The sequence below is a fragment of the Elgaria multicarinata genome, chromosome 1 (genome assembly GCF_023053635.1).
Source record: "Elgaria multicarinata webbii isolate HBS135686 ecotype San Diego chromosome 1, rElgMul1.1.pri, whole genome shotgun sequence".
In the NCBI taxonomy this organism is placed as follows: domain Eukaryota; kingdom Metazoa; phylum Chordata; class Lepidosauria; order Squamata; family Anguidae; genus Elgaria; species Elgaria multicarinata.
Window position 1 is genome coordinate 183,930,741 of NC_086171.1, and position 27,111 is coordinate 183,957,851.

General features: G+C 41.0%; 2 protein-coding genes across 3 annotated transcripts in view; one reads left to right on the top strand and one right to left on the bottom strand.

Moving 5' to 3' along the window:
- DYNLRB1 (dynein light chain roadblock-type 1) overlaps positions 1 to 27,111 on the top strand; it is a 545,722-nt gene that overhangs the window by 250,845 nt on the left and 267,766 nt on the right. The gene's annotated exons all lie outside the window — the stretch shown is intronic.
- NCOA6 (nuclear receptor coactivator 6) overlaps positions 12,236 to 27,111 on the bottom strand; it is a 57,182-nt gene continuing 42,306 nt past the window's right edge. For both annotated transcript variants that reach the window (XM_063145170.1, XM_063145178.1), the window contains exons 12-17: positions 25,340 to 25,461; positions 20,800 to 23,793; positions 17,943 to 17,996; positions 15,797 to 15,833; positions 14,882 to 15,030; positions 12,236 to 12,846 (exon numbers count right to left, since the gene is read on the bottom strand). In XM_063145170.1, the coding sequence (XP_063001240.1) occupies positions 12,800 to 12,846; positions 14,882 to 15,030; positions 15,797 to 15,833; positions 17,943 to 17,996; positions 20,800 to 23,793; positions 25,340 to 25,461 (3,403 nt within the window). In that variant the 3' untranslated portion in view covers positions 12,236 to 12,799. The remainder of the gene's footprint in view (positions 12,847 to 14,881; positions 15,031 to 15,796; positions 15,834 to 17,942; positions 17,997 to 20,799; positions 23,794 to 25,339; positions 25,462 to 27,111) is intronic.

Below are 27,111 nucleotides of genomic sequence, written 5' to 3' on the forward strand. Positions count from 1 at the left end.
TGTCTACCAATCCGTAAACACTTGCACTATCTTTTGTACTATTTAATTTTATTCCCTGTGCTGATCTTCGGAATCACTTCTACATAAAACCTCAGAACAACCAGTTGTTAATATATGTGTAGGTTTAAATTGTTAAGGTTAACACATTTTTGGACTAAGCCTGTAACTCCCTTCAAACTCAAATTCTAGATTAGTAAAGTGAAACCAAAACCCCCAATACTTTTCAATGTAAGGAAAAGACCTTTGGTTTGACCATATTTGTTAAACAATCCTGAAAAAGCCAGTTAGTATAAAGTGTACTTAATATTGCCTGTCAAAGGTGTTGGTGCAGGAGCTTCGCCCTCAAAATAAAGGAGCAACACACTTAACACTCCTCCACATTTAATTTTCTGACCCTCTCAATTTGAATTCATTTTTTTTAAACCTAGAAACAACATTTCCCCCATTAATGGCTAGACCTAAATAGCTTTAGATGCAGTCAAGGATTTTGGCATGAGCATTGGGAATGGGATTTTAGACCTTTTTCTTTTGAATGGTAGATCCTCATATTGTATCACAATTTATTTTTGAAAGGCCACCCTCTATTTTGAGTGTTTTGCCATATAGCCTTTGCAGGAAGAGCCTTGCTAGTCAAGAAACACAACCCTAAAGCCCCTTTGGGTATTACAGGAACTCACTGTGTAGTTCTGTGGATCCTGGTCTTTCTGTGGAAGCTGTCCCTGTTGAGTGTCTGCCTGCCACACTGCTGTTAAAGGTGTTAAAATGGCAACCATAAATGTGTATTTCTAAAATTTATATAAACTAATCCAAACATATATTAGAAAACTGCAGGGTAGGCATTTGAATGGAACTGTTAGTGTACAGGATAAATAAATAGATCTTAGATCCCGTCCTAAAATGTTGACTAATTTCCCACCTCCACATACTTATTTGCTAACTTTTTGTCTCCTTTGGAAACTGTTCCCAATGTTGTTGATTCTGTTTATGTAGGAGGTAGCTGATGCTAATTGCTTGATCCTTATTCCAATGAAATTGATGGCAAAATCCCCATATAGGATCAGCCTTTGTGCCTTTAACAGCTGCTATCGATGCAGCAGTATCAGCCAGTTACCAGTGCCCAGTACTTGGCAAGGCACGTTAATGCCAGAACCACAAAACTTGGTTGCTACATCCTTTGTCTCCTACTTGGCACCAGCTCCAAGTTACCTCTCAGAATCACAGCCAAGAAAGGCATGCCAGGCACCTGGTTCTTTGTTTCTGAAGATAATGCTAAACTAGATCTCATATGTGCTTACACTAATGCTTCCCCAGAAAGCCATGGGGCTCACCTATGAAATACAGAGGATGTGATTGGCAAAGGCAATTGATTTAATCTTGGTTCCAGGGCAAATTCACTTGGTCTGAAACTGGAAAAGGAGCAATTGTGTTTACTGATTGCATCGTTTACTTCTCACGTGATTTGCTGGGGAAGTGAAAGGGTTGGCAGGTATGAATTTAAGTCATATGTACCAGCAAAGTGGTGGTGGTTACAGAATATGTCGGTTTCATCTGCGTTTTATTAAAACTGGAGATGAACATTTTCTTTAATTTTGTGAAGTGTTTACATCCGTTAGCCTCTTTGATTTCACATTAAATGCCTTTTACTACAGCAGCTCCTGAAGGGTAAAAAAAAAAGTCAAGGTGATTTATTGGAAGAGTAGAAACGTTAGCGGTGGGGGAAAGATTCTCATTCAATGAATTTTGCATCTAGAAATTCTCACACAGATGCCCAGATTTACATGATGGAATCTGACAATTCAGAGATTGGAAACTGAATTTTGAATGTGATATGTGAGTCCATAACATTCTGAGTTAATTTTGCAGTAGTTTTCATCTTCAGATGAGCCTATATTCTCTAATATTCAAATTCTGGTGATAAGATATCCAAAGGAACCTTTAAAAGGTTCACTTTTAAATGTTCACAAGATTAGCTCTTTTCTTTTCATTAGTTCTGCATCCCACACCAGCTTCTGCTTCCCCCCCTCTGTCCAACACATTCTTACACCTTAGCCCTTGAATTTAAATGTAAATGCATTTTCTTAAAATATTTTGTTTATTGATTTCAGTGGTAGTTTTCTTCCAAGTGTGCTTGGGGTAGCAGTGTGTGTATGCATGTGTTACACCAGTATAACCTTCTAGTGATGTAGCCCTCCTATGAAAATTACTCCTTCCTCCTTCAAACCCCGCTAAAATAAGTCTTTGACCACACTTCTAAACATGCTACCGTATGTTGCAATGAAACTACTGAGACAAAGAGCTGAGTCAAGAGTGTGGACAACATGCACAGTCCTCTCATGAAACCATTCCCTCTCAGAACACATTGCAGGGAACACATGGTTTGTCATCTGGTGACTGAATCAAGTGAGTGACTGCACATTTGAATTGGGGGTTATTCTGGTTGTGATGTCTTAACAGTGCACAACAAGAAATGTAACAGGAAAAGGAAGTACTATGATGGCAAACCTTGCATATCTTCCCCCCAAAATTTGGATCCTGGCATTTAGCCTTCAACAAGGCACCCCAAAGTTGTGGCATTCACTTCAGGAGTGCCAATCCCAGAATTTTGCTCCCTGTCTACTGTTTGAGTTAACACAAGTGCTGTGTGGCTTACGATGACCAGATTCACAAAATCGTCACATCCCAGATTGATTTTTTAAAAAATAAATGTATAGAGAAGCTTTTATTGTGCTTTGAAGTACAGCACTAGGATTCCATCATGCACCTCTTGATGCTCAAAGATGTTCAGGACAAATAAACTATTATACCATGTCCTGCCCATGTGCTTTCCAAGGGATCTGCCTGGCTACAGTTGGATACAGATGGCTGTACCAGAGGGCCCACTGATCTGGTCCAGCAAGGCAATTTCTTTGGCTCTTAAAATGTAGGGGAAGCAAAGGTATTATATGAGGCAGCAAACCTTTCTGAAAGATCAGATCACATGGATGAAGATAATTAATGTTGCCTCCCCTTTTCAAAAATCTGTTTTAATAACAAAAATGGAAATAAATGAATAAACCATCCATCCATCCATCCATCCATCCATCCATCCATGCATGCTTTCGTCCTTTTCATCTTCTCTCATGCAGGGCTTGATCCTACACCAGTTCAAAGTTAAGGGGCAAAGCTCCCCAAAGTACAAAAATGTAACCAGATTCTTAAGCTCTTGGAATGGTGTGAACAAGTCGCAAGAGGCAGAACAAGAGCAACTGGTGACCATGTTACAGGTGAATTCAGAAAACAGAAATTCAGCCTAATGTTAGATGACCTGGAGCTAGTTCCATATGTAAAAAGGGGAGAAAAACCTTGTTTGTACCTCATAGCCATGTTCTGACAATAAAATGGAATCTACAACTGTTACTGCAAACACAAACACTCCCTATTACAGAGCAAATTTCAAATGTCGAATGCTAAAGTATGATCAGGTCTTTGTATACATCTTATAAACATTGTCATTTAAAACAACTGCAAAATGCCTGCATCATTTCTCTATGACTACTAGTTCAGGAATGCCATCTAATGTTCCCACCGTGGCAGTTCAGTGATCAGTTCCAACAACGGTGTTTAAAACAACACACAGGCTATACTGGAGTCTCCAATGTTAAGTGCTTCAGACTTTTAAATTCTGTGTGCGTGCTTGTTTGTATATGTATGTATGCACATGTGTAAATATGTTACAACAAAGAGGATGTGAGCATTTTTTTAAAAAAAAAATTCAACAGTTTAAAATTGTGGTTAGCTGTGCAATGCATCTGAATGAATTAGCTGGGAAAGTGTTGTTATGGAATCCTTTGCAAGATAGTCTGAGTTCTAATGTCTTCTTTTTAAAATTTGTATAGAGAAAATGTACAGCATGGACTCAGGGACAAAAAAGAAGTGTGTTAAAGATACATGTTTCAGAACTGTTTGATTTGGATGGAAGGTTGTGGGGTGGGGGAGTGTGATTGGGGATGTATGTGAGCCTGTTAATAGTAATCTGCATGTCCTAAAGAAATTCATGAAATTGGTAAAACTGCTATGAGATTATATGTCATCTCCCCTAGCATAATATGAGCAATGTGCTCTCCAACAAGAGCTTGCCTTTTAGTTGAGGGGAAAGGACTTAGTTGCCATTGGCTTGGCTGTATAGAAGACTTAAAGCCAGTCTGTGGGATGTGGCTACTTTTATAGCAGCACGGCTCGTGTTGTGGTGCTCCCATTAAGCATGTGTGGATAACGAATTGGAAAAGTGAGAGTGGCCATGTGTAACTCACTTCCTTCTTTAGACATGTTCTCTGTAAATACCATCCATATGCATATATAAATATATTTAAGCAATATTTTTGTCAAAGCCCCTAAACGTTTTTCAGGGGTGCTGAGTGAGGCAAAGGCCTATGTTCTAGACAGAACCTTAGCTGAGCCTATCACTGAACTACAAGCTCTTGCCTGCCATTGACTTCAGTGGGTGCGAGGTAGACCTTCACTGACAGGAAATATTCTGGGACGTTTGCAATAGATGATGAGGGGGGAAGGGGACATCAATGCCCATTTGATTGGTTTAGTCATAATTTAACCAGTCATTTGTGTGTTAAAAAGAAATAAAAGCAGGGAGGGGTGGAAAATCACTCACGGAAAACATAGAAGATGAGATACATCGATTTCCTCAGCCACTTTGAAACTGTGTTTGCTTTTTGTGTAGCTTCTGCAGAACTTATATGCTGGAGCAGGAAGGGAGAGACTGAAGTCACAATCCTATTCACATTTGCTCAGGCACAGCTCCAGATTTTTGAGGATTCTTGGGCAAGAAACTTTAAATGTCCCCCTCCCTCAGTGAGTCTGGCCTCCTCACAGTCATTGTCACCAGCTGCTGTTGCTCCTCCTCTTCCTCAGTGCTATGACAGGCAGAGAACTGAGCTAGTGAGCAAGTAGGCAACAGTATCTATTGCTCCTCCTCTTGCTCTCCTGGTCTGGGCCAGAGTGAGAAGCAGGTGAACAAGCTGTTTGCAATGGTGGCGAGGAAGAGCAATTCTATGGGGGCTCTTGTCAGTAGTGGAGCCCTGCCTGTGGGCCTAACCCTTGATGACATCCCTGCATTTGCCACTATGTACTAGACCTCATTAAACTTGTTTCTGAGCACACCTGCTTAGGATTGGACTGTCAGGGTCACCTCAAACATTATAGGGAATTATGGGCTTCAAAAGCATCTCAAGCACATCTGTTTGCACATTCAACACATGGGTGAGCCTGAATTTAAATATTAAAAACAAAAGCCTAGTTCAGTAGGCTAGCCTCATGTCATGGTAGAATTGAAGCTATTGACACTCTGGGATGGGCAACTTGTGTCCTGCGAGATGTTTTGGCCTCCAACACCTGTCAGTCCTAGCCAGCATAGCCAATGGTGAAGGATAATGGGAGTTGTAGGCCAAAACATTTAGAGGGCCAGGTTACCCACCCCTGCCAGTAGGATAATTAACAGTGCAATCCTGTACATGTACACTCAGTTCTAAGTTCCATTGAGTTCAGTGGGGCTTACTCTCAGATAAGTGAGTATAGGATTGCAGCCTAAATGTAATAGGTGGTGTTGGTATATCCATAGGTCTTTATTTTGAATCTACAAGTGGTGACACCTGTTACATTATAACAGACTAGGAGAATTCAAGCTTCCTACCTCAGGAAAGCCTTCCTACATTGTCTGCTGCATATAGAACCTATGAGTTTTGCAGAAGATTCTGGAACACATTCTACAGCACGCTTTTGAGTTTGCAATGGGTACCAGAACCAGAAAGAGCTGTAAACTAAGATTGACTTCTAGAACAAATCCAATAATCCCCTGACTTGTGGTTGTACACTGAAGAGGGAAAATGATAGAATACAATCGTTACAGAAGTCACAGAAGTCCTGAGAAGCTTTCCGATAAGAAAAACAATGTCACATAAGCAATGGTATTTTGCTTTACGGCCATTTGTTTTTATCCCTCCCCTCTTTTTTTAATCTATGCCTGGTAAGTTACAGCTTGATGCGAAAAGAACAAATACAGTGTTCCCTTTCTCCCTTCTTTTCTGGCATTTCCTAAATTCCTACAGGTTAAAGATTATGGCCTGCTGGAAACCAGCCAATATCTCACTGCTATTTTTAGCACTGATTTGCAGGGGATAAAGGCTAGAACAGGTGGCTAGAAGCCATTATTTTGATTACTGAAAGTGCAATACACACTCATTTCACAGGAGCTTCAACGGAAGTGAACTGTGCTTTTAGCCACTTCAGATCATCCATTGAACCTGAACAAATTGTGAGAACACAAATTAAAACCAGAGTAATAAAGCAGACACACAAGGAAAAGGATTTGCCAAAATATCCAGTGTTTGTTTTTTGCCAATGGGGTGACAGCTGCTTCATTGTTTTAGTCCTTTGTAAATCACAGACATTACATATCGACGTGATTCACAAGTAACAACAACCCAGACTATGGGTTGTTGCATCCTGGGTTGTTGTTATGTACAAAAGGGGAACTATGGGTTAAACATGAACAATCCAGGTAGAGTACCCATGGTTTCTTGTTGGGTTGTGAACTTTGGGTTGTTTAAACTATGGATTGTCTTTATGTGTGAGCCCAGAACTGTGGGATGTTCATGGGTTGTTTCACCAGACTACATGGGCTGCGAGCAAGAGTAGTTAAAAAACAAACAAACACAATCCTGACCCTCTACATGTCAGTACTGCAGTGCTATAAAGGTGTTTGGGATACAGGGAGCAAAGGAGAAGGTAATCAAACAACACAGGAATTGAAAAGACAACGAGCAGACCAATCATGGGTAAAACTCTAGATAAGGCAACAGCCCATAGTCTGGGTTAACGCTACATGCAAACCCTTTCATTGTTTTTAAGACAGAAACTTTACACTATACATTATCAAGGCCTTCAGTTTTAATTAAAATTATCCTCAAACTCAATCATGTTTGATTTTTTTTTTTTAAAAAAAAATAGGTGTCCAAATAACTCCCCGTAGTTTCTAAAGTTACATTTCTACTTCAAAGTAAACTTGGGGAGGGAAGGCTTTACACAGACCATTTAAAAAAGGTGGTTTCTAAGTGGCAAGCCTCTAAGTACTAATTTTGCAATGAAATCTTCTAAGACTGGTTTGAAACATTTATCTTAGCAGATTTTCCCATAGTGTTGGCATTACAGCATACTTTGTGACATGATATTGTCATCACAATTCCTATGCCCAAGAGCAAGCACATAGCAACATATAGAATGTCTTGGGATCAAGCATCTAGGGCTTCAGAATCGCCACAGTCATTAAAACAGTCACCCTAATCTAGCTCTCTAGTGAGGCAAAACTAGCTTTGCATCCTAGAAGGAATGCACAATCACCTCAAAATACATCCTCTGGGCAGCTTAGTGGGGCCTAGATAGGCACTCTGGATGGAAATGTGCATCAAGATGCATACCTGCATTTACTGCAGGAATAAGCAACTTGTGGCCTTAATGATGTTTTAGCCCACAACTCCCATCAGCCCTACTCAGCATAGCCAGTGGTGAGGGATCATGGGAGTTGTAGGACAAAACATTTAAAAGGCCACAAGTTATCCACCAGTGATTTACTGGGTACCTGCACCCAGATCTACTTTTTATGCAACAAGCCTGCATCTGTATATAATTTGCCTGGGTTGATTAGGCAAACTGAATACAGTCCACTAGAAACATCTTATGTTAAAAACACATTGATATGAATAAGATCATTCACTGTGGCACAGACTCTATTTCAACTTGTTCTTCAAGGGAGGTCCCACTGAAATGTGCTCAAATAGATCAAGATTTCTGAATCTCTTGAGCACTTTTCAGGACTTGCCCTTTGGACCCTTCAGTTTTTCTGCTTTTAAAAAGCACCCATTAAAATCCCAGTGGAAGACAATATCAACAAGAGAAACATGACATTTCACTGTATTATCTATACCGCTGTACAAGAGCCACCAATTATTGTAGTCATGATAGGAGGTCTGAGTATAAGCAGTAATGGTTCATAGCATGACTCGATCCAAAGATAACTGCAAAAAACTTGGAGTTTGCCTGGAACTGTGGGAACATGCAGGAATATACACTTGCTTCTTGAGTTGCAAGAAAACAGGTTTCCTTAGCCATAGCCTGCCAGGGCAAGTAATTTTGCTGCCTCAGCCAAAGAACAAAATGGCAGCCCCCTCCAATACCATGTACAAAAGCTGAATGGACTGGTAGCCAAATCTGTGGGATAGCGATTGTGGGATAGTGTCCTCCACTACACTTGAAGGCAGCAGAGTAACTTAGAGGGTGGAGAGTAGGCCACATGGCCCACAACTCTCTCTTCCAACACTTGCTGCTGCCTTCCAGCATCTGCCACTTGAGGCAACTGCCTCACTTTGCCTAATGGTAGGGCTGGCCCTGTAGCCCGCCATGCAGTTTGGCCATCACATAGGATGCTTTACAGTCAAATTAAAGTGGAACTTTACTTCCCTGTACTTTTTCAAAGGTCTACAAACATCCCAATATGAAGTATCCTTTGCCACCAACTACTGTGGCTGAGGAAATTGTTGTTGGAAGTAATGAAAGAAATGTGGCGGGGGGGGGGGCAGGAAGAGAAGAGATCACTTGAGGCCTAAAGGGGATATTCCAAGCTCCTGCCATGAATTTTAATTGTTAAGACAGACAAGAGAAACACCTTCAAGAGTACAAGCTATTTTGTCTTTCCACAATTAGCTTGTGCGCCAGTTTTGTAGCGCCAAGCCTCACTGAAGTGAACATATATTTTATTTTTCTCCTCAATTGTTTTTCCATATGATAAAGAGTTTACATGGCAACTATTTACCACATAACAGCCTTTTTCAATTATATTCTAACTTTATCTATCAAGTAGCATTCAAGTGGGACAATATTTAATTTCTCTATATACCAGTCGTTAGCTAGGTATTCTGCTTGTATTATTTCTCTTCTGAATACATGATATTTCTTCATGCTGTATTGACTTGTGTATGTGCCTTTCATATCCCTTTCCACCCCCTTTCACAAGTTTTGGCATTTCATTATCTACCAGGAAAATGTACACAAACCAAATAGCAAAATGTGACTTTAGGCCACCATTGTTGATGTCCTACTACACAAAGATTGACTGGTGTTGAAATGTGCAAATTTGACAGATGTAAGTGTGATGTTTTTAAAGTTTGTGTTAGGATGTTTTTTTAAAAGGGCTTGATGTGGCAAATATTTGCCATGCATGATTGTGTGTACATTAGCAAGCTTTGGGCCACTGCAAGTCAGTTTTTGTTCTGTTGATTGTTCCTAGTGCAAGTTATGTTCATGATGAAACTCTTAGATGTGAGGAAAACTTATATTATGTGTGCTTAACCTTTCAACATTAGGTCTCCTCCTGTACCTTCAACTAGGTACATAGGTGGGAGAATTTCAATAGCTGCAGGTTTTCAAACCCCTTCAGCACTGCAATATGACAAGCTACAGCTGCTGGTATGGCCATTTCTACACAAGTATTGAAGGTGCATAAACCCAGATGTTGAAAGGTTGGCTCTCCTCAGTTTGTACCTATGCTTACCCATGATGGCAACATCCAGAGTCATCTCTGCAGAATACTGCGTAAATCACAAAAGAACTTTTAAGATTTTTTGTTACTACAATATCTGGTTAAACAGAAAACATAGAGAACAGCAATCATTGACTTCAGCAGGGAAAGCCAACAATGGAGCAATGGATGTCTTTGCAGGATGAAACCATAAGGAATATGGGATTTGACCACCTCTTTTCCTGAGACATGTGGTGGAAAAAAATCTTGGTTACAACCAACCACCTGTATGTGAGAGTATTACCATGCCATGATTATCACCAGCATTTTGCCAAAACTGTGTTAGGATAGCGAAGCTTTGTTTCCTTCTGAAGCTTGTCTAAACATAAGTGCTATTTGGTTTTAAGGGACTGCCTTAAAACTTCTTTTTAAAACGTATTTAACATAGTATTTATCTTCAATTTTAGCAACACACATTTCCCCTTCCCTGCTGAAGCAATACCACTTTCAAGGATAAGATTATTTCTTTTTAGTTTAGAATGCACATGCTTGAGAGAAGCCTAACCCCTCAAATATTCAAGGCAGATTAATTCCTAGAAATTCTCTCACTGATCTGCTAAAATGGGGTGCACGATTTTAAAGCATAGATTGTATCTATTGTATGCCTTACAACAGAAGGCAACTATTACAATGGGAGGCTGACCAGAGGAAAATAACTCTCCACCCATCTTTTCTACATCACTAATACTGTAGAACGAAAACTGAGTGTGTCAGCTGCTAAAGCAGCGAAAGGATGGCTAATAGAAAAAGGAAGCCCATTGCTTGTAGGACACTGTTTAGGCATTTGCAATGTGATGACAGAGAAAAGGTCATAACTGCCTCAAAAGTGTTCTGTGGTGTGCCTGTGTGTATGTAATATGGTTTTGGTTGTTAGACTGTAATGCTGTCTTTCTTGGCGGGGGGAGAGGGCAGGGAAAAATCTAATATAATGGGAAAAACACAAAATAAATAAAAACATATATTTAAACCAGAAAAAATGTGGAGTTTAATGGAGTTCTTAAAATACACGACACTTTACATGTTACAGCAATCAAAGATTTATATAGTGTAATCCCTATACTTGTCTACTCAGAAGAAAATCCTGTCTGAGTTCAATGGGACAGTCACAGCTGAGTGGGTTCTGGACTGCAGCCATAATTGATCCAAGCAATGGTCCCCTTAGCTGAGCCAGAACATGGAAGATCTCACAAATTCAGCATTTTACCAGTGCTTACAGAAAACTGTCAAAATATCTGTAACCCTGCATGGGTAAGATCCTGCAAACGTCCAAGGCTTCATTTGTGCCACCCTCTTTTTGGTGCAGCCATGTTTTTTGATCCTTTATGTATAATTGTATAGGGCTTTGAGGGCGCATTGGGTGCCTCCTGGATAGGGGAGGCTGTGTATGAAGATTGGTCCCAATCCTGCATACTTCCAGTGCTTTAGGGCCACCCTCCCCCTTGTGATGCTGAAAGTACTGAATTAGCCTCTCCCCTCTCATTGAGATACTGTGGGAGGTTAAAACAGGTTCCTGCAATGTTGTCAATGGGTGAAACAGCACCAGTGCTGGGGCGGGAGAGGACTGCAGCAGGGCGGAGGGATGACACAATTCTGCAGAGTATAGTGCATAGTATCTTAATTAACTATGCAGAATAGCTTATTTGTCTGATTGTGTGGGGGATAATAGTAGCTTATTTTCAAAATTAGCTACTGTGAGTAGCTTATTAACCCATTGTGGCTGAACGTGACATCTGAACCCAGCCGCTCTGTGACTTTGCAAGCTAGATAAAGCTGAAACAGTTGTTTATAAGCCTAGTTAGTCTCATAGTCCTTAATACAGGGGTGGGGAGTTTGGCTCCTCAGGTCTGGGAGCCAAATCCAGACTGCCTGGGAGCAAATTCTGGCCCATGGGGGTCAGGTTCCTCAAAAGGCTCTTCCCCAGCATTGATAATTTGGAGGTTTCCTGATATTTGTGCATTTTCCACCATTCTAAAAGGTTGACATGCCTCTCCTAATACTTCATTACTGGCAGTAAGAACTTTAAAATAAAATATGCTAGTTTTCGTTTTTGGCCGTGCGCAGCACCAGAATGCCGTTCCTCAAGAGCGCCTCCAAAATGGAATTCAGCCCTTGGGCTGAGAGAGGTTCAACACTTTTGGCTTAAGGCATTCTAAGGTTTCTAAAAGAAAGGGGATTCCTGGGAAGCCACAACCACTCTGTTCCCTAGGGAAAATGCAGAGTGTAACTCAGATGGTCTTCAAGACCCACCAACCAGCCAACAACAGTCAGGTGTACAGTATTTCTCTGATCAGGATAAAGTTTAGACCTATACCCTGATCCCATAGCATCACAAGTCTGCTAAAAGTAATGGATGGATAAGAAGGATAAGTGTTGGCACTGAAGGATAAAAGATTTGGACAGATCTGGGCTAGAGCAGCCAAGAATGCTGCAGCTTCTTCGTGTTTGATAGCAATAGTGGTCATGGCTTAGTGGTCATGGTGGTAGCAATAGTTCCTGAACCAGAAAGTAATCAATCCCCCCTGGGTATTTCTCACTTGGTGCTGACCGTGAACTCCCCAGTAACCCCTTCCCCATGCAACAGGATGTGGATGCTAAAATAATGTACAATACAAATTATAGGTCAATGACATTTATTTAGAGAACTAGGTAACCCACATTTCACAAAGCCTTCCACTTTATTTCATTTCACTGGTCCTTTTCTACAACAAATACATCAAGCCTACTATATAATAAAACTATTTACATTTCCAAAATCGGGCCGTATATAACCCTTTTAACTGCTATTCACATACAGTACTTGACCACCGGCACAATACATTATTTTAATATCTAAAAAAATGACAACCCTGTATTCTAGTTTGTCCTATGAAAAGTGAAAACGTAGAAATAAATTTACAATTATCTCCTCAGATTTTTTTACAACATGCTAAATCTAGTGTGCTAAGTGTGGACTTTACAAAACCAGAGAATTTAACAAATAACCTGATCTTTTTCCATCATTAAGTCTTTAGAAAAAAACACCTTTGCATTTATTGGTAACGGGATAATAAAATGAATTACTATACAGCATTTTAGGGCGGGGGTTGTTTTGTTTTTATAGAGAGAGAGAAATCACAGCTCAGAATTGCTATTGGTAAAATTCACACATTTACAAGCCTTGCATATCCACTCAATAATTCATTTGGATTTTCTTCTTTTTGACTGCATAGCACTGGCATTTGTTTCTGTGAGGAGGGAAAGCAATTTGGAAAGATTATTTGTGAACCATTCAAGAAAGAAAGAAATAGGGGGAAGGGAGGAGAATCATGTTATATTAAGCATTTTCTGTTCCAAACATTTGTTCAAACAGTCCACTATTTGAACCTACAACCTGCAATCTTGCATGCTATGTTCTCGATTAGGCTTATGAAAAAGCACAGTTCAGTAGCAGCTCAATGTGCAATGTGTAAACCATAAATGAAACCTGAATCCTAAGTAATCAACACTGCAAGCCTATGTATGTTTCTTCTGACGTAAGACCTACTGTGTTTAATGGGGCTTACTTCCACGAAAGTGTGCATAGGACTGCAGCCTCAATAAAGGGGTTCTCCATCTTTTTGGATGATATAGCGGTACCAGCATTCTGCTTATCTCTTAACTGGTAGTTTTATTTACAAAAAAGCTTTTTTTGTTGTTAATACCAAGATGCATATCGTTATGATAGGTAGAATATCCCTGTGTACTGTAGTGACTTCTGGAAGACCCCACAGAGTTCCTTTTGGTGGGGGCCAGGGGATTCCCACAGAATTTAATGTTACCCACAAGTGTCACATTTTTCCTATGGGAATTCATTTAAAACAGGCTTTAAGAAGGGGAAGACCATTGTGTAGGTGTGGACCTAAGCCTCACCTTGGTGATCTCACTGCCTGCAGGGAAGGGCAGACTGCAGTTTGTAACCTTGTGAATTGAGCCTGCTCTTAACTGTATAGGCTTACCCAGGGTTCTGTTTCTTGAACTCACTAGTGTGATGCAACACAAGAGCTGGCTTTTATATACTGATTGTTGCAGGCAAATCCAGAGTCTGCAAGGTCTCCCCTCTGCATTTCATACTTTATTTATGTATTTATTTATTTATTACATTTCTATACCGCCCAATAGCCGGAGCTCTCTGGGCGGTTCACAAAAATTAAAAACATTCAAAGTATAAAACAACAGTATAAAACCATAATATAAAATACAATATAAAAGTTCAACCAGATAAAAACAGCAGCAATGCAAAATTACAAATTTAAAACACCAAGTTAAAATTTATTGATAGACTGTTAAAATCCTGGGAGAATAAAAAGGTCTTCACCTGGCGTCTAAAAGTATATAATGTAGGTGCCAAGCGAACCTCCTTAGGGAGCTCATTCCACAGCTGGGGTGCCACAGCAGAGAAGGCCCTCCTCCTCGTAGCCACGTGCCTCACTTCCTTTGGCAGGGGCTCGCGGAGAAGGACCCCTAAGGATGACCTTAGGGTCCAGGCAGGTACATACGGGAGGAGGTGTTCCTTCAGATAGCCTGGCCCCAAGCCGTTTAGGGCTTTATAGGGGAAACCTCTTTTAATTCTTTAAATCTGGGGTGAGCAAGTTTTTTTGCTCCAAACACCACATGAAATGCCTGCTGGCTGGCCAAGCACCACACACACACACTTCCTCCCATCCACCCATATCTCAGCAAGCAGAGAGGTATACAATTCCCCTCCTTGCCTGCTGAGATGAGACTAACAATGGTGGGGAGGTTAAAGCCTTTCTCATCCCTCAGCAATTCCTTCCAAGATTGGTGTTTCAATAGCAAACTCAGCAGCACCAGGATTGCTGGGGGATGCGAGAGGCTTTAGCTTCCCACCCCAAGAATCCCCAGCAGGCAAGCAGCAATCTCAGCTGGGCCAAGATCACTGCATGGGAGTGTGAGGGAAGTAAAACCTCTACCACACCAAACCAATCCTGACTGGGAGCTCCCATTAGTATGGCGTGTGGGGTTGCCCACAGCTGATTAAAATATTTATCCATCAAAGATTTTTAAATGACTTGTCAAGCTATTTGCTTTGTTAACAAATATGGCATCTAACATTATAGAAGAGTCTAAGGGTGGAAAAGAGAAAACCATCCAAGTTGATTGTTCCATGCCTCTAATTCTGTAATTCAGCATCACACTAAATTTAATCTCAATCAAAGGCAAACATGTTGGGTGCAACCTTTATGCAGAAGCAACTTCTTTGCTGCCAAGCCTGCATCCTACCTTTTGCAGTGCTGGATGCCGATGCTGGCCTCGAGGACCTCTTGCGTTGACCATTCTCTATGGTCTCCTGCACTGCTGCAGACTCCTCTGTTCGTGAATTTCTTCTACTTGGAGTTTTAGACTTTTCACAACTCTCCTTTGGCTCATTACTGATAAAAGTGAGACAACAACTGTGTGTTTACACATAATACATGTCAGAAGAAAAATATATTGATACCTATAGCCATTGAACATCAGCACTAAATGTTTCTACTTTGCATGTTTCTAGCACTTTTAGCAGGTGATAACTTAGATAACAATGACAGAGCTATTCTATTAATAAAAACACTGTGTCAGTCTTCCAAAGAAATGAGGCAGATGCCTTGCATCTGGACACTGTCTTAGGATGGATGCCCAGAACACTGAAGGGTTGTAAAGTACCATTATTTTTAAACAAAATATCCTTGCTTTAGAAACAGCAGGCACAACTCTGGTCTCCTGGGAGGAAAACATGTATAAATTATTGAGCTAAAAAGGGAAATGGCCAGCCTCTTGTTTTCGGATGGTTAGGTCCAGTCCAGGGGAGGACTATCTTTCGTTGAGTGGTAAAATTATGGTTAAGCTCCTTAACACACAATTCTTATACTGGCTGAGAGGAAACACTCTTGCTTTAATATGGATCCCAAGTTATGCCAACAACTGGAATAACTTCAGGATGCAAAATCAAGTTCATATGTGTCTTTGCAGGAACTGGCCCTCAATTAGCATTTTTTCTCTATATATTAGGCAAATTGCTAGAAGGGAAAAATGCAGCCATCACCAAGAAGAGAAAATATATCACAAAAGATCACTTCAAAGATATGTAATATGCACATACCCACTCAAACCTGCACCAAAATATTTATTCTTTCTTGTCATTTTAAAAATACTACTTACGGTAGGCCAGAGATAATGGCAGAATTTGCTTCCAGTTCTGAAAGAAAAAGAGAGAAAAAAATCAGTACCTCCAACCTAGAGTTGAAAAAGAAAAATGCAAGTACTTTCAGGAAATTTGAAATTCCATCAAAATCCATGGAAATCTTCAAGTACATATAAATAGAATGGTCATGCATTATATAATTTTTTATCTAACAAAAGGAAGGCCATTTTTGACATTAATGGACCTGCTATGCACAATTCACCAGTTCTTCACAATCTTTCTATGTCTCTCCCCACAAACAGTTAAAAGTTCAGTGGAGATCAGATGAGTTCCAACCTTGCCAAGTGTAGTTAAGCCATTTGCCTACTTCTAAGGGGTGGAAGGGCAGGGAATCAAATTGTAAGAAATTGTGATCTTCCACACATTCCTGCTACAAATGTAATAGGGATATTCTTTCACTTTGGATGAAGCCTAAACTGAAGCCACCCACTTCAGAGAGATTTAGAGCTGGTAAGTAGCACGTCAGGTCTTCCCTGATGGGAATCAAACTGCTTCCAAAGCTTCAGAAGAAGTCAGATGGGGTTTAAAATGGATACACATTTTCCCTTCCCAGCTCTCCATAAAAGGAAAGCGCCTGGAGAGGGTGTAGTTTTGTGAATGACAACTCTGGCTTCCAACCAGGGAATGAAGTTATCATGGCTCTCTCCAATAACAATGCTTTTGAGAGGGACATTGAAGTTATGTATCATAACTCTTCCACAGTTTTCTATTCTGTTGCTCTTTGCTATTTTATTCTCTAAGAAGAAGGAATATTGAAAAAGTTTGTGGTTGAGTGGTCATGGGGGTATTTTGGCTTATCTGATCTAAGCCTTTCCTTATTTCAATCCAATCCAAACCAATACTTCCCTAAAATCCTTTCCAATCCAAACTAATTCTTTTAAAGCCCTTCCCTTAAAAATCCATTCACTTGCATCCTGTTTTTTTAATTACTTAATCTTGCAGTTTGTGTCTGTTTTGTCATGAGTGTTTGTTATTATTAAATGTCATTTCTCTTCATCTTTTATTTCATCCCTCATTCTGGCCCTTGTTCTAGCTACATTTGCTTTGAATATCAAGCGTTTTTTAAGGGCTCTTCAAGTCTGTGAGTAGTAGTTTAATACATCTGCCTCTGTATGCTATTCTTCTTGTGTGAGACTGTTGTGTGTGACTATTACGAAGTGTTATAGTGTGCACAAGCACTACATTAGTATCACCCACTCCAACCGGACTTAAGCAAGAATGTGTTGCATCACCAATGCAGTTTCTGGGAGGAGAGGCAAGGGCAGGAATGGCAAGATCAGTCCTTCCCCACTCCCCAAAGGAACTTTAAAGGCAGATAGTTCAATGCCTGCTGCATCTATTTGTCTAAAACATGACTAACCCTTCAGAAGGGGCTAATTTGCCTGCAAATTCCATCCAATTATGACAAAGTTATAGCCATTTATTGATTTCCCCATTATAGTCAATGGAGAAACATCCGAAGCTTTGGGTTATCCTAATCCAAGACTAGGTGGGTATTATCCCAAGTGGATTGAGGCAAATTGGTCTCCTATTTGAAGCACTTATTTTCCTGTGCACATGCTTCATTTGTAGGTGAGGCCTCCAGCAATAAAGTACCATGATGCTCTTATTGCTAGATGTTGCCAGTTTTCTTATGGAACTTGACCACTTGACGGGGGCACATTACGAGCCAATTATATTTCTGTCCTCCAGACCACTCTCTGGAGAATAGGATGCCCACCCGCTAAAATACAGCAGGGATAGCCAACTTCTTTAAAGTACATCTTTACTTTTGAATAAACATCCTCTGACCTCATCCCAATATCCCCTAAACTTAGCTCTTATTTTTAATTGATTTTTGCTCAGAACCATATATGCCTGCAGTTATCCTAGTACACTTCCCTTGCTCTGACGGCCCAAGCAATAGCGCAGTCCAAACAAATTATTGTTAAAATTTCTTCCATGTAATACAATGACTACTAAGAACTGTTTTCTGCTCCAATATAAGTTAAAAGCAATTTTGCAGATACATAAAATAAAAGAGAGTTCTATGCAGTATCCATTCCCTTATGAACTCTTTCACCATTTATCAAAACTTTAAATAGGCTCTAAAGTAAAATGCACCTGTTCTTTGAATAGTACTTTCTGGCGTTGCAACTGCAATCTGACTTGAAGATGCTAAAACAAGAGAGATGAAAAATTACCAATAAGCCATTTTACCAGCAAAATCCAAAAGAGACAGACTGTGCCATTTAATGTTGCAAGGTATGGATGTCCCAAATCAGAAAACTGATTTAAGTCTCATTGTAAACACCATGTTATCCTACAAACCAGGTAGAGAAAAGCCTCTGAAAACAATAACACAACAAACTAAATTAAAAAACCTTTCAGGCTTTCCTAGCAAAATGTAGCGATGACTAAAACTAAGGTATAAACATGAATGTCCTGGAATGCCAATTAAATGTATTAACTCCATTTTGAACCATTAAATATTAGTTATGAATATTAAAACTAACAAATGAAGGTTAACAGTAGAGCTTGATTTTAACAAATATGCTACTTAAAGAATTGCTTGTTTTAGGGTTATTGGAGTGTTGACAAACCCTCAAATAACCCCTGCCACTTGGGTTCGCATGGCACAACAACCAACGGCAAGCTAGGCACCTGCAGGAACCATGCAAAAATGGTACTCATTAACACCTGACACGATGCGACAACCCCCATGGTAATTTAACCAATGGTGGGTTGTCTTGTACAAACCAGCCCTATAAGGAGGAAAGAGAGAGTTTAAATTACCCTTGAGGTTTAGAAAATTCTGGGGCTAAACTCCTGATCAACACCCCTAACCATATTCTTTTGCTGGTAAATAATTTTTACAGTAACATCAGAACTGACATATTTAACAAAAAATAGGAATAAAATAGAAGCTAAACACAGAAATCATCAACACAATAACAATCAAGAGAAGAGGGTTTTTTAAAAAAATCTGGCATTAGAAAGAGCCATCCTAGACGTAAGACCCTTGCAGGCTTTGGCTTGTGTTCAAAAAGTAGCCAATACCCCACCTCCACTCTCTTCTGAATGTTTTAAAAGCAGTCTGTTTGGGTGCTGCTATTCAAAGGGGAAAAGTAGGAAGTGGCACTGTACATGTCCAAGTTCTAAGAAAAAAAGGAAAGGAACCTCTCGTGCAAGCACTTGAGTCATTGCTAGGCATCCTAGAGGGATGCCTGCTTTTGCTGACGTTTTCTTGGTAGACTTTGTAGCGGGGTGGTTTGCCATTGCCTTCCCCAGTCGCTGTTACCTTTCCCCCAGCTAGCTGGGTACTCATTTTACCGACCTTGGAAGGATGGAAGGCTGAGTCAACCTGAGCCGGCTGTCTGAGAACCAGCTTCCGCTGGGATCGAACTCAGGCCGTGGGGAGAGTTTCGGTTGCAGTAACTGCCGCTTACCACTCTGCGCCACACGAGGCTCCAAGTTCTAAGGCACATGTAAATTAGCTTTGGATATTGGCCAGTATACAGACAAGATACCTGTATTTATTTTTAGATAAAAAGTTCAAAAAGTAATGGCTTGGATCCTGAGCTGCCTGCCCTTCTATAAAAGGAAGGGCTCTTTCTGTACATGGAAGAGCCTTTGAAACAATAGAGGCTCCTGCTAATGGGAAGGTGGGAGGAGGGGAGGGGGCAATTTTCATCACTCTGTGCCATCTTTCATGCTGTTCAAAGGTGGCACAGGGTTGGGATAGAAGGTAGCCCAAGTCTCCAGAGCAGATTTTTCGAGGACACAAGAAGTGCAGAGGGAACTGATGAAAACTGAAAAGAGGTGAAAGGCTTTAGAACTGACCACAGTTCCCCAAGACTTCCAAACCTGAGGAACTGTGGTTTGTGCTAACTGTAGTCAACTAGCCAAACAAAATATTAAACTGTGGTTTGATCCTGGTTTGTTTAAACTAAGCAGTCAAAACAGAACGCAATTCACTTTGATCTTCATGGGACATTTACACCAACTAAAACAAGCTTCTCAACTTGTTTCATATTTTACTTTATTCATTCCTCAATTGTGTGTATTTTGAAACATTCACCAGTCTACTTCACTTAACACAGAGGAATCTGCGGCAAGTGAGAAACAAGAGGAGTCAGAAGCTGTGTGATATAAAAGCCGTTCAACCATTCTGCAGGTGCGATATGCTTGGCAAATTCTCAAATATCTAGAAATGTTTTGTATTCCCAAGATCTTGAAAATACTTTTCCCAACATCATTCTAACAATGATACTTGTTTAATAATCCAGTCAAATGCTGTTCTACTTCTATCATAACTAATACTATTAGCTTTGTATCTTGTGGTAGAGACATTTGCAGCAGTTGAACTGAAATACTTTTAAAACAGTGTTTTAAAACATTATAGTTGCACTTAGACCTGGTTCACACATAACCAGGAGTATGGGTTGAATATGGGTTGGCATTGAACTGTGGACTGCTGTTGAATCATGGGTTGCTGTTGAATTGTGGGTTGTCATTATTACGTGGGAACCCAGCACTATGATTTAACTATGGGTTGCTAACCACAAACAACCCAGGAAGAGAACCCATGGTTTATGGTTAGGCTGTAAACTCTGGGTTGTTTGTGGTTAAAAACCCATATTGTAGAGTTCGCACATAATGACAATCCACAATTTAACAACAACTCACAATTCAACAACAACCCATACTTTATCCATACTCAAGGTTGTTTTTACGTGCAAACCAGGTGAATGTCTAAAAGAAAGTCATTCATAAGAGGTCCCAGACACAACATATCAATTTCCCCAAAGTTTCCAAATGTTCCGTCTCAGGCCTCAAACACATACATAGTGCCCCCCTCCCCAATCCATCTCTAATTCATACACCTAAGAGGCAGAATATTCCATATTTTTCAGATGATTTTGTGTTTCTTAATGGAAGAAGACATGGAAAAGCACCAAACACTTAAAGGAGTACATACCCATGTTCTGTGGTAATTCATGGTGGGCTTCTGCTTTCTCATTCTCTGGTCCAATCCCAGCCTGCTCTTCTGGTAAACAACCAGGGTTACCATTAGTACTTGGAATTGAGGTTATGATGTCAGAGAGCACTGGAGTGGTCACTACTGAGAGTACATTGCTGGAAGGAGTACTACCTGGTAAGCTTAAAGACGTAGACGCAGAAACAGTAGCAGTAGTAGTAGCATTTAAATGGCCAGTCCCAGAAGTGCTTTGTTTCAAAAGACAGGGGGCTGGAGATGCCACAGCACTGTCTTCTAGTTCTACAGGTAACTGCTCCATTTCCAGACTGTTAGGAATTGAAATGTCTTGTTCCTGACCTTCTACTTCTCCCTCCAGAACATATTGTTCTTCCCCTTTCTCAAGGCAGTCCGTTACTTTCTTGCATGCTTTTGTCAGCAAAAACTGACCAATTCTGTCCACCTTCCCCTTCCCTTTAGTAGATGAAACTGGACTTCGCCTGTTGATAGAAGATCCAGGGCTATGTGGACAAGGTGGGGAAACCACAGTTCCCGACTGTGAAGTTGCTTCAGCGCATGGTTCAACAGAGGCACAAGTCTGAGAACTCATCTCCTCCGAGTTAAAATCTTTGACTTGCTGAATGGAAGGATGTGAAGAAGTGCTTGAAGGAGCTGTTGATGAGGGAGAAGGAAGCTGAATAGGAGTCGCCAGTGAATTAATAACCAGTGACCGGCTTGTTGGCATACTTGAGACAGGAGTACTAGATGATGAGCAAGGAGGAGCAGGCCCTGATGAGAACTTTATATTCTGGGGTAAATGCAAAGAACCAACAACTGCAACAGACTGTGGTATTAGATTAGAGCTAGAAGTCATTGGGGTTGCAGGGATTGTACTTGGCTGAGATCCTTTCATAACCTGAATTATTGAGGATGAATTTATAAAAACTGGAGTAATGAACTGAGGCCGCGCATTAGACTGAACTGCTGTCTGCCCTTCAGAAACCATAACTTTATTACCCACATTAGGCATGGTGACAACAGTAGGCATTAAGGTAGGCTGTAAATGAGAGGGCAACGATGCTGATGTGTTGGATGATGATGTAATGGGGTTGGAAGTGACAAATACTGTTATCTGATTCGGTGGGAGTGACGTTGAAATAGAAGCAGAGCTAACAGGCCTCTGTATTACTGGAGACATGTTCTGAGAAACACGTGAATTTATGTCACCCAGGTCTTGTTGCACTTGAGAGGCTTCAGTATTTGGAGGTAAACTTAGGGCACAAACAGGATCCTTGCTAGAAGGAGGATCCTGCTGGGGAGGAGGAATGGTGGGAACTTTTTTAAATTCATCTGCACAAGTCACTGTTGGAGGAACTTCAAGGCCAGGGACACCGGAAGGCTTGATGGTAACATTAGGAGCTCCAGAATTGTCAAGAAGTCGACTTAAGGATGCTGGTGCCTCCCGCATAGCCGGAGAAATAATAGCGTTGCTTTCTTCCAGACTGGGAAGCTTGCTGGATTCTATAAGAGGGGTGTCTCTTTTCTGTTGCTCTTCATGAACCAATATTTTGATTTCTTGGCTGGAAACACCTTTGAGCTCAATGTTGTGCTGATCTTTGTTCACTGGGACGACCTGCATATTCTGACACGCAGTGTCTTGAGGGACACCGAAGCCTTCTTTGTTATCCTCAGGAATACCAGTCATAATACCAGACATGGGAGTTGCAGGGTTCTGAGCAGTTAACATACTATTATTTTGAAAGCTACTAGGCATAGGTGCTTGCAAAGAAGGTGGACCAACCATCATACCTCTCTGTAAGTCCATGTTCTGCATGAGTGCTGGATTTTGCTGAGACGCCAAAGCTAACTTGGCTGCTTTTGAGTTTTGCCTCCCAGGGCTTGGTGTAGTTTTCCTACTGGACCCAGGACTGGACCTTCGGCTGTTACTTGGACTGGCACGCTTTGCCCCACCAGCATTAGTTTGCTTTCCTGAATTAACAGTCATAGGATCCAACTTATGCATCTGTGGGGAGACAAAACTTGACTGGTTGTTCATTGTGAGATTGGAGGGTGCTTGCCCAATGGCCTTCAAAGTGGTTGGATTAAGACCCTGCTGATCAAATCCTCTATTAAGACTAGGCCTAGGAGGCAAAGGAATATTAATCTGAGGAGGAAAGAGACCCGCAATGGAAGCGTTGAGTCTCTCGGGAGACAAGCTGATTTCTGATGGCTCTGTGCTTGGTGGACGATTATTGGGAGTCTGAGGATAGTAAGGTCTTGGACTCGCCCTGTTTGGTGTTTTGGGCCTGGATGTTTGCGATGTGGTAGCAACATTTTGAAAATGGTGTGGGTGAGGGCCAGGAAGAGAATTAGACTGTTGTTGAGGGCTTGCCCCTTGGGGAGCTGACATTGGAGAAGGTCCGGGTTTTGGCCCCGCCATCATTAGCTGGTTTTGTGAAACTATTAAATGAGATGGTATATTATTTTGAGGCCCTGATGCTGGAGCGACATCAGGCCCATTTCCTTCTGAAACAGATGGCACGGATGAAACTTCTCCCAGGGGAGAGCTAGTAGGATTCTGAGCATTATCCGTGTACACCATCTTTCGCACACTGCTCACCAGAGTTGGATTGTTTGGCATTGGCATTCTTTGCTTGTCAGGAGATGGGGGCACTGAACCAGGACCTTGCAGACTAACCATCACTGACATGTTGCCTCCCTGCTGCATTGGCATTCTTTGCGTCTCGAGATTCAGAGGGCCCCTAGGCTGATGGACACTTTGAGAAACAGGAAGCCTGACAGATTTAGGATCCTGTTGCATCATGAGCATCATCATCATTTGTTGTTGTTGCTGCTGCTGCTGCTGCTGCTGCTGTTGAGTCTGTGTCTGTTGAGGTGTGGGGGGTGGGGGTGGGGGTGGTTGCTGCTGCCCATGTTGCAAAAGTTGAGGTGGTATTTGCTGAAGGGATCGTTGTTCCATTGGCTGAGCTGGGTAACCTACAGAGACAAATATTCCTTGATCAGAAATATAAAACCCATCACTAAAACTGGCTTCTTACCAGAGGATATAAAGGGGTGGTGGCAATGGTGGGATGAAAACATTACAGGCCCATTCGTGTGGCCTTTCTGTCCCATGTAAATTGGTGCAAAGGATAACTGTTGAAGACTAACAGGAAAGAGAGCTGGACTCACCGTGGTTAGCTCAATGAAAAACATTGATATAATTTATGGCAGCAGTGAGAGAGGCAAATTTTATGCTACGGATTATTTTTAAAGAGATTGAATATAAACTGACCGGTATTATAATGCTGGTACACCTATGGTGCAGCTACATTACAATTTTTTTTTTACTGTGTACTGTTCTGGCTGCCCTGTTTTTTAAAGGATATTGTACAGCTGGGAAAGATGCAGAAAAAAGCTTATTGAATTAGTCATCACAGGATGTACTGATGCCTATTGGCTTAGGTGCTGTTAAAAAAAAGACGTAGACAGATTTACAGAAATAGGTAGCCTACAAAATGATAAATGGATGCCAGTCAGAAAGACAGAAATACGTAATTTGGAGGATAGATTTATCAAACACTATTAACCATGATATAGAACTGGAACCTCCACATCCGGAGGAAATAGACCTCCCATTGGTGGGGTGGGGTGGGGGGCATACAGTGGGGAAGTGCTGTTGCCTTTGTGCACTGCCTATAGATTTTTGGGAAGCAAAGGGCTACTCATTGTTCAAAATAGGATGCTGATGTTAAAATAATAATAATGGTGAACTGCCCAGAGAACCTCAGCTATGGGGCAGTATAGAAATGTAATAAATGAAATGAAATGTCCTGCTGGTCTGATCTGAAGAGCAGAGCTGTTCTTAGAAGTTTCAGAACATATGTTTTATAATCAACTGCAGCTAGTAGAAGAGTTAAGAATTCTAATTTTTTTTAAAGGACTGCCAACCTTAGGAGAAATGCACACAAATTGGCAGAACTCATTGATGTAATTTGGATTATAGTGGAATCAAGCAAGAACATAAAGCAAAGTGTAAATCAACATATAGTTGTATGTTATGTATATGTCTCGTGGGGTGGGAATGGTACGTGACAGGAAAGCATACATTTGAAATGGGACTTTGGCACAGTATGATCATCATAGTGACTCAGGGCCACAGCACTTTAAAGAATTAGCAGGCATGCTGCCATTATAATGATGCATCCTGCAATGCATGACAGAGATCGACCATTTTTTGTCACCATGTACACATGTGGTGGTGGGCTGCGACTAATTGCAGCTCCCAACAGTGTGTCTATATGGTGAAAAAGAGGTACACATGCCTCACATGTTCTAAGGTACACCACAGGAACATCTGATGCACATATAGTGTACCTGATAAATTGTGACATGTGATGCAGTCCCTGAGGATGCTGCTGCAGATGGCAGGAAGATCATATTTAGGGTCAGCATTAATAGCAAAGATAACATCACTGAAGCACAGTAAATATTGCCCCTGCATATACGCCACGTACATTCATCATGGAAATGTGTTTATTACCTGGGGGCCTGTTTGTGAAGTCCGAAATCTTATGTCCAGTGTTATCCAAATTTATTCCTTGCTCTCCTGGCAGTGGTGGCTGATCTGCCTCTTCCGGGCCTGCTGGGCGCAGTTCTGAAGCACTAAAGACAAAAATATGTTATGACTAATGTAAATGTAGTCCTTTTTTTAAAAAGGCAAAAATTATTAAACTTCATACAGTTCATTCACCTTATGTAATATTTCAGTACTACCGTCACCATCCCTAAAATGATGGATTAAGGTGGGAAGCAATGACAGGTTATTCACCTTGCAATATTTTTAGTTCAGGATGACACTCTGCCCTCAAGCCTTGATTGTAATCTGTTCTATCTGGTTATAGTTACCTCATCATTTTAAGTCAAATCAAGCTAACGCCATTATGCTGCATTATATGTTTACTCAGAAGCAAGTCCCACCTTGTCCTATGACGCCTACTCCACTGTAAGTGTGCTTAAGTCTGCAGCCATAATCTTTCAGATTTTGAGGCCCATGAGTATCTATCAACTGCAGCAGGTAAGAGAACAGTACATTAAATGAAAATTACTGAAATCATCTTTGAGATTATTCGCTTGTGGTAAGAGACAAGTAGGTATGAAATTTTTGGTTACTAAAGGCCATACTGAAGGAGAGCTCTAGATTTCATGCCAGGATCACTGTGCTTATAGTTATACGGAGTCAGAAAATGATCCACCTAGGTTACTATAGTCTACTACAGGGTAAGGCAACCTGGTGCATAACAGAAATTTGGGACTACAACCCCCATAATCCCTGGCCATGCTGGCTAGGGCTAATGGGAGTTATAGCCCAAAACATCTGAAGGGCACCAGGTTATCTATTCCTGCTCTACTGAGTCAGCAACTTTCTACAGTCTCTGCAGGAGCCTTCTCAAGCCCCTGCTACCAAGTACTGAACATGGCAACCTATATATGGAAAGCACTACAGCAATGGCCATGCTGACTGATGATGGGAGTTGTAGTCCAACACATCTGCAGGGCAGCAAGTTGGGGAAGACTGCTCTATCCACAGAGTGGTGGCTCATCCTACTGAGGGCCACTCAGCACATATGAAACCATTATTTTAGATTTAAGGAATAAAAGCTATAGTAGAACAACTGTTAAGCCTTATATTACAAGGTGATGGCCTCATTTGCTACAGCTATACAATTTCTGATCCAGTGTGATATGTGGGATGACATTGGTTTTCCCTGATTAGACTTCAAAAGCAAGAGAGATCGAACCACTGTTAATGGTTTTGATGAAGAGGAAGGGTGAGGTTTAAGAATTCCTCACCACTTACCACCAAGCTTCCTGTTTGTTTTTATTCTATTTGATACTTTAGTATCAAATAGAATAAAAACAAAGTGAAAACTAAATTAGAAGCTGGAAATAAGTTTTTACTAAAACAAAGTGAAAACTAAATTAGAAGCCTGATTCGATCATTGGTGGCTGTTAACCCATAGTGCATGCCCAGCATCATTTTGATTATGCAACCCCTGCTCGGGGGTTGCCATATGGTGTGAACTTTGCCTCCAAGGGTTATTTGGGAGTTAAACAACCCTTGCATAACTCTTGATTATTAAAAGTATTGTCCGGCAAGTGCCATGCCACACCGTGGGTTAAACACCCAATGAGCCCAGCATGTCATCCAAACCAGGCCATTGCATTTTATGGATTTGTAAGCCGGCCAGAGAGTTTTGGCTATTGAGCAGTATAGAAAAGAAAGAAAGATTCCTCCACACGGGTATTAACGTC